At 49.2% G+C, this 8,233-nt stretch overlaps 1 protein-coding gene across 3 annotated transcripts in view; it reads right to left on the reverse strand.

Annotated features, from left to right (window-relative positions):
* The window catches only part of ACOT8 (acyl-CoA thioesterase 8), a 15,735-nt gene extending 7,558 nt beyond the window's left edge, over positions 1–8,177 (reverse strand). Inside the window, exons 1-2 of one of the 3 annotated variants that reach the window (XM_034947489.3) lie at positions 7,946–8,177; positions 5,890–6,023 (exon numbers count right to left, since the gene is read on the reverse strand). In XM_034947489.3, coding sequence (XP_034803380.1) covers positions 5,890–6,023; positions 7,946–8,073 — 262 coding nt within the window. In that variant the 5' untranslated portion in view covers positions 8,074–8,177. The remainder of the gene's footprint in view (positions 1–5,889; positions 6,024–7,945) is intronic. The other 2 variants (XM_003825983.6, XM_008951367.5) reach the window with 2 other exon arrangements.
* Positions 8,178–8,233: the final 56 nt, after the last annotated feature.

Genomic DNA, 8,233 nt, shown 5'->3' on the forward strand with positions numbered 1-8,233 from the left:
TCAGCGCTTGTTCTTTTTTTTGTTTGTTTGAGATGGAGTCTTGCTCTGTCACCCAGGCTGGAGTACAGTGGTGTAATCTCGGCTCACTGCAACCTCCACCTCTCAGGTTCAAGCGATTCCTATGACTCAGCCTCCTGAGTTGGGGGGACTACAGGGGTGCATGACCATACCCAGCTAATTTTTTTTTTTTTTTTGAGAGACAGAGTTTCGCTGGGTCACCCAGGCTGAAGTGCAGTGGCGCTATCTGGGCTCACTGCAACCTCTGCCTCCCAGGTTCAAGCCATGCTCATGCCTCAGCCTCCTAAGTAGCTGGGACTACAGGCGTGCGCCGCTACACCCAACAAATTTTTGTATTTTTTGTAGAGATGGGGTTTCACTGTGTTGCCCAGGCTGGTCTCAAACTCCTGACCTCAACTGATCCACCCACCTTGGCCTCCCAAAGTGTTGAGATTACAGGCATGAGCCACTGCGCCCAGCCAATCAGAGCTTGTTGTAGCAGGAAGTCAACCACCATCACTTGCTTTTGGCAGAGACTTAGAGGCAGGCAAAGGAACGGGAATGCTCTGTAGTGGAAAAAAAGGCTTCAGGGATGCTCCAATTGCAGGCTGTTGGCATAGGGAAGCTGTTGGTGGGCTAACTAGAAGCATGACACCTGGCTGGGCATGGTGGCTCACACCTGTAATCCCAATACTTTGGGAGGCTGAGGCGGGCAGATCTTCTGAGACCAGGAGTTCAAGACCAGCCTGGCCAACATGGCAAAACCCTGTCTCTACTAAAAATACAAAAAATTAGCCAGGCCTGGTGGCACACACCTGTAATCCTAGCTACTCGGGAGGCTACAGCAGGAGAATTGCTTGAAGCTGGGAGGTGGAGGCTATGGCAGGAGAACTGCTTGAACCTGGGAGGTGGAGGCTGCAGTGAGCCGAAATTGTGCCACTGCACTCCAGCCTGGGGAACAAGAGTGAAACTCTGTCTCAAAAAAGAGTGGGACATCCTATGTGATTGGTTAGGAGTACATATTTGGCTTTCTCCGGTTGGTCCTAAGTTGGAAGCAGGGGCAAAAATTAGGGCAGCTATCAGTTATTAATCAAGTCCTGGCTTTGGAGGTCAATTGTTACAGTGGTCATTATTTGGCTTGCTGGACTGGTTGGTAAAGATAGTGGTCTGACTTCCTAGAAGTCTGACTTGTGGATAGTAGGCTGGCTTCCTGTGCTGGTTGCTGCTATTGTGCGTCAGAGTTCTGTTTTTCTACATGGTCTAGCCATTGTCTGTTTGTATATTCGGCCTCTCCCAGGCAAGGGCCACTGTCAGTCACTTCACCCCTGATGTATATGGAAGCCATTTGGTCCTTCACTGTCAGGTGTCTCTGCTCCAAAGCAGAGTGGAAGAGCCTGGGCAACACAGGGAGACCCTGTTTCTACAAAAAATAAAAAATAAAAATTAGCTGGACATGGTGGCATGTGCCTATAGTCCCAGCTAATCAAGAGGCTGAGGCGGAAGGATCACTTGAGGCCAGGAGATCAAGGCTGCAGTGAGCCATGACTGCGTCACTGTGCTCCAGCCTAGGTGACAGAGCAAGACCTTGTCTCAAAAACAACAACAAGAACACCACCACCAGAGTAGAAGGCACTGGCCAGGGATAAGGCAGCCAACAAGAAGCAGGTGAGGGAAGATTTGGAGAGGAAGAGAACTTCCCTGGTTTCCCTGAAGTTCTCACTTTGTCTGAGTCAGGCTGACCTTGAGGAACCCTGACATCTGGGCCATGAGACATCTTGGGGATGACTTTCAACCTTCAGATGAAAGAAGCAGGTCTAGAGAAGTGTTGGTCCCTTCACTCTGATCCAAATGGGGAGTCAACCAGGCACCAGGGCTCAATCAACAGCAATAAACATCACTGTCTGAGGTCAACTGGCTTGCTCAGCTCTCTGTTATCAGGCACTGCCACCAGCAGCGCTTCTATCAGAGTGGGAGCTCCTCAAGGTTAAAGGCATTTGAGAAGGGCTTACCAAGAGTCCAGACACTAGACAGAGTTACTTGTGCAGTCTGCTTTCAGACACTGGGAATGAAGTCTTCCTCCCTACCACCAAACTTGGGGGGAAAAAACAAAAAAAAACCTCTAATCCAATCCTTGGTCTGCAGGTAAGCTAAAGTGCAGATTCCTGAGGAGGATCACAGAAACTTCAGTACTCTGGTCTACCTTTCAGTGTGAATGAGTTCCAGCCCTATTCTTGAAAATTGTTATTGGAACAGAGCAGGTAGGCCCTGAGGCATATTGAAGGGAGTTAATGATTATGGAGTGATGCAGGGTGCCTGACAGCATTGGACAGGAGGGTATGTTTTCTCATGTTGGTCTCACAATAACTATGTAGAGCCACTCTTACCCCCATTGTACAGATGAGGAAACTGTTGCCTTAAAATAAAATTTTTTTGTAATAAAGTCATGCTAATTTGTTTACATATTGTCTATAGTTGCTTTCACTGGCAAAACCTAAAATGTTTACTATCTGGCCCTTTCTAGAATGTTTGCTGACCTTGTTCTGAATTCTTCAAGCTCTAAATTTACCTCTGTAGAGAAAAACTAAAAACAAAACAAAAACCCAACTAATTCACATTCTTTCCTGGGCTTTTAGAAAAAGAACTGATTTGATAAATGGCCAAGGACCAACCCTCCCCCTCCCCCATAACATCTTTTATTTAAAATATGTAATTGAAACATCTTTTTTTTGTTTTGTTTTTTTGAGATGGAGTCTCGATCTGTCGCCCAGGTGGGAGTGCAGTGGCGCAGTTTTAGCTCACTGCGACCTCCAGCCGCCGGGTTCAAGCAATTCTCCTTGCCTCAGCCTCAGCCTCAGCCTCCCGAGTAGCTGGGATCACAGGCTAAGGTCACCACGCCCAGCTAATTTTCCTTTTTTTTTTTTAGATGGAGTCTTGCTCTGTCACCCAGGCTGGAGTACAGTAGCACGATCTCAGCTCACTGCAACCTCCACCTCCAGGGTTCAAGCGATTCTCCTGACTCAGCCTCCTGAGTAGCTAGGATTACAGGTGTGCACCACCACACCTGGCTAATTTTTGTGTGTGTGTGTTTTTTTTTTAGTAGAGATGGGGTTTCGCCACATTGGCCAGGCTGGTCTTGAACTCTTGACCTCAGCCAATCTGCCCGCCTCGGCCTCCCAAAGTCCTGGGATTACGGGCATAAGCCACATGCCCAGCCAAAAAACAGCATTGGTTTTTATATCTGATATAGCTGGCAGAGTCACACCACAAACAGATAAGAGCTCTCCCCTTTTTGCCTTGCAGCCAGGAAGCTCAGAACTAAACCTTGTATGAAACTGCAACAATATGGCTTAGCCAAATTTTTTGACATGACTGCTTCTCCCAAATCCCATTACTACTGGCCTAATGTCCTTTGACTTTTAATATTCCCATAATAACTACCAATTATTTTAGCTATCTTGCAGCCTTTCAAGACACAAGCAAGGGCACAAATAATTATTTTTATTTATTTATTTATTTTTGATGGAGACAAGAGTCTCGCTCTGTCGCCCAGGCTGGAGTACAGTAGCATGATCTCAGCTCACTGCAACCTCCGCCTCCTGAGTTCAAGCAATTCTCCTACCTCAGCCTCCTGGGTAGCTGGGACTACAGGCACATGCCGCCATGCCTGGCTAATTTTTAGTATTTTAGTAGAGACTGGGTTTCACCATGTTGCCCAGGCTGGTCTTGAACTCCTGAGCTCAGGTGATCCGCCCGCCTCGGCTTCCCAAAGTGCTAGGATTACAGGCATGAGCCACCACGCCCGGCCAAATAATTATTTATTTTGAAATGGTGGCTTGGACACAGCTCATTTCACGCTGCTCCTGGATGGAGACTTTCCAAGAAAGAGGATCTTTTCCCCAGAACCTGGGATGGGTACCCTGGCAGCTCTCTCATTGTTTAGAATTATCGCCCAAGAGCGAAGCAAAGAAGCAGGAAAGAGTTTGGCACTCAAAGACACATAAACCAGGTTCAAATCCTGGCTCTGCCTCCTTGGGCACTGTGGGAGCTGGTTCCAAACCTCTTCGGGTCCCAGTTTCCTTAGGTAAGAATGATGGCAGGAATGCCTGCCACCCATGTTTACTTATGAAGACTAAACAAGATAATGCACACAACTATGCTCTGTATCATGCAAATTTTAATTATTCCCATAAGTTAATCATCAAAAACTAATAATATTTATGGAAAACTAGATTATGCCAAGCCCTGCACTAGATACTTTACTGGCAAAGACTCATAGAATTCTTCCATCACAGGATGAAAAGATTCAGAGTTCAAGTAATGCCCCCACCCACACAAAACAAAACAGCCAGGTATTTCACTAGGCTGGAAGGATTACAATACCAAAAGGCTGGTACTTACAAACAAATTAAAGAAACAAAGCACATATTTACTCCCAACTAGCATAAAGATAAGAACCTGGCTGAGCCCAAGGTAAGTATTCAAATACTTTATAGCAGTGACTGGGGGCCGAGAAGAGGGGGGCCAATCAATACTCCTCAGGGATGAGGAGTAAGAGACACGGGACAGTATGAAAAAGTGTATTTACCATTACAGGGGTAACTTTCATATTTACAAAATGAAGGGGGAAACCCCACGGTTTTCTTAATACAAATCACATACTGTAAAGGTCCACAAACTCTTCTCAGCTGGGGATCTACGCAGAACACATGAGGGCATCTGCTCTGGGGGTAACAGGGAAGGAAAGAAAACAGTGAGGGTTTTTTTGTTTGTTTTTTAGCATAGGTTTTGCTTTTATTTTCCTTTTATTTATTTTTTTGTAGAGACAAGGTCTCGATTTATTGCCCTGGCTGGTCTTGAACTCCTGAGTTCCAACAATTCTCCGCATTGGCCTCCCAATGTGCGGGGATTATAGGCATGAGCCACCACACATAGGTTTTTTGTTTTTGAGACAGAGTCTCGCTCTGTCGCCCAGGCTGGAGTGCTCGCCCAGGCTGGAGTGCAGTGGCACGATCTTGGCTCACTGCAAGCTCCGCCTTCCGGGTTCACGCCATTCTCCTGCCTCAGCCTCCCGAGTAGCTGGAACTACAGGCACCCACCACCACGCCTGGCTAATTTTTTTATATTTTTAGTAGAGACGGGGTTTCACCGTGTTAGCTAGGATGGTCCCGATCTCCTGACCTCGTGATCCGCCCGCCTTGGCCTCCGAAGTGCTGGGATTACAGGCGTGAGCCACCGCGCCCGGCCTCACACATAGGTTTTAAGTTACATTATCTGACCCCAGAGCTGTAAGAAGCTGTAGAGATCATCCCACTAAAATACCCCTGGTCCCACCCTTCTCCATTTTACAGCTGAAGTAAACCAAACTGTAGGGCGGGGAGGTAACCTCACAAGGCTGCATGGTAAACTATGGACAAAACTGAAGCTAGGCCCTACATCTTTGGTTTGTTTTTATTGACCCTATGCTCAGTTGACAAAAGAAGCCTTAGATCCCTTGACTCTCAGGCTGGTGCTCTCTTTTCCAACCCAAGCTGCCCTACCTCCACACCTCTAGCAGAGGTCACAGCACACTGAGAACCTAGCACAGCGCTCCGCACCAGGAGCTATGTTAAGAATGGAAGAACAAAAGCCCATAAGGAGCAGTTAAGCAACAAAGTCTTGTGTCATTATCAGCCAGACATCAGGTACCCAGTGAGTCCCAGCAGGTGTGAGGTCCAAGGCTCATTGTTAGCCCCAGACCTTGTTCCACCCTAGACACCTCTTAGGGTGGTAGTGTCCGCCACCCCTCCCCTTGTCTTCCAGTCTCCCTCTCTTCCCTTTTGACCTCAGCCCCCAAGGCCAGAAATGGCTGCTGGGCCACCAGGGTTGGGTTGGGGCAGGAAGTGGGGGGTTTACCTGCCCGAACAAAGTAGCAGTGCAGGGAGTGCACGTGGACGTCTTCACTCACAGACTTGGCTGCAGCCACCAGGGCCTGGCCCACGATCTGACCACCAAACAGCCTCTTGGCCGGTACCCAGTAATGCCTTCCTCTGTAGGGAGAGGGGGAAAGAGGGAAAGACTTGGGAACTGGGCCAAATTCTACTACCCTCACTAAGACTCTAATGCATGATCTCTTCACCATATTGGGGTTTAAGATCCTTTTGAGAATATGGTAAAAGCCATAGGTCCTTTCCCCAGGCAAATATCCTTATGCATAAAAATCCTCTGGGCCGGGCGCAGTGGCTTACGTCTGTAATCCCAGCACTTTGGGAGGCCGAGGCAGGTGGATCATTTGAGATCAGGAGTTCAAGAGCAGCCTGGCCAACATGGTGAAACTCCATCTCTACTAAAAATACAAAAATTAGCTGGACGTGGTGGCATGTACCTGTAATCCCAGCTACTCAGGAGGCTGAGGCAGGAGAATCACTTGAACCCAGGAGGCAGAGGTTGAGGTGAGCCAAGATCGCACCACTGCACTCCAGCCTGGGCGACAGAGCAAGACTCCATCTCAAAAAATAAAATTAAATAAATATATAAATGAATAAATAACAAGAGCCCTCAGACATCAAGTCTAATTCCTTCAGTGTACAGATGAGAAAACTGCAGCTTGGCCCCAGAGATGAAAATGCTTGCCCAGAATGTAGGCCCATTGGAAGCTGAATAATTATGTCTCTAGCCTCCCACATCTCAGCTGTTTGGCATTTTCTGTAACAATGAGTTATGAACAGCCCTCCATGACCTGGCAGGTGGCTCTCGCCTGTAATCAATCCCAGCACTTTGGGAAGCCGAGGTGGGAGGATCGCCTGAGCCCATGAGTTCAAAACCAGCCTGGGCTCCAAAGTGGGGCCTCATGTCTACTAAAAATAAAAAAGTTAGCTGGATGTGGTGGCAAGCGCTTATGGTCCCAGCTAAACGGGAGACTGAGGCAGAAGGGTCACTTGGGCCCAGGAGGTCGAGGTTGCAGTGAGCCATGTTCGTGCCACTGCACTCCAGCCTGGACAACAGGGCCAGATCTTGTCTTCAAAAACAAAAATCAAATAGCCCTCCAAGAAGTTATTTACAATTCCTTAAGTGGAAGGAAGGGAGCTCAAAGTAAGATAACTTCCAGTAAAGCCAGGAGAAGCCTTGAAGGTCAAAGCTGTTAGAAGCCTTGCTGCAGGGGGCTGGGCGCGGTGGCTCACGCCTAGTAATCCCAGTACTTTGGCAGAGGTGGGCAGATTACAAGGTCAGGAGTTCGAGACCAGCCTTGCCAACATGGTGAAACCCTGTCTCTACTAAAAAAAGTTAAAAAATTAGCTGGGCTGTGGCGCGCCTGTATGTCCCAGCTAATCAGGAGGCTGAGGCAGGAGAAATGCTTGAACCCGGGAGGCGGAGGTTGCACTGAGCCGAGATCGCACCACTGCACTCCAGCCTGGGCAACAGAGCAAGACTCCGCCTCAAAGAAAGAAAGAAACCCTTGCTGCAGTCAAGAACTTCAGCGATGCTGGGAAAGAAAAAAACATGCTTAGGCCTCAGAATAAGTAATGAGAAACCAGACCCACCAAATGGTACTGGGGGCGGGATATTGTGAGAAGAAAAGGATACTGAAGACGCAAGGAGCTGCGGCGTCGGTTTTAAGGCTGATCCATCAGCTGTGTGCCCTTGGGCAAATCACTGCCCTCTCTGGGCTAGCTCCCCCGTGAAGGCTTAGGGCAGGCTGCCGAGCAGGGTCTCTCAGGTCACCACTATATTTGCTCAGATCTCCAGGACTACCTAGAGATGGGGCTGTGCAGACCTCGCGGCGCGGAGAGGAAGGGAGGAAGCCAGAGCAGAGAGGACAGCTCTGTTGGGGGCGAGTTCTCTCCTAATCGTGGCAGAGGGTGCATCCCACGCAGAGCCATCCTAGTCCCGGAGCCAGGGGCCCCGGGCGGCGGCAGTCAAGATCAAGTTTCTGCCCTAAAGGAGGGGATGCTGGGCAGGAGCTGCCGGCTACCTGAAGAGATCCTCGTCCAGCGGCTCGAGGTTGAGCACGGTCGTGACCAAGACGCTACGGAGGTCCCCAGGGGGATCGCCGCGGTCGCCACAGCCCTGCCCATCTTCTGGGGCCTGCGGGGACGACATCTAGTTCAATGCTGCAGGCCCTGCACACCCGCTCCGCGGAAGACGCGGAGACATACACAGAACCCGACTCTTCCGGCAGATTGCCCTAGTAACCGGAAGTCTCCTGCAGACCCCGGGAAGGAGGAATCTAGGTTATGATTGGTCAGAACTCCTGTCAGTC

Source organism: Pan paniscus, chromosome 21 (assembly GCF_029289425.2).
Source record: "Pan paniscus chromosome 21, NHGRI_mPanPan1-v2.0_pri, whole genome shotgun sequence".
Taxonomy (NCBI): domain Eukaryota; kingdom Metazoa; phylum Chordata; class Mammalia; order Primates; family Hominidae; genus Pan; species Pan paniscus.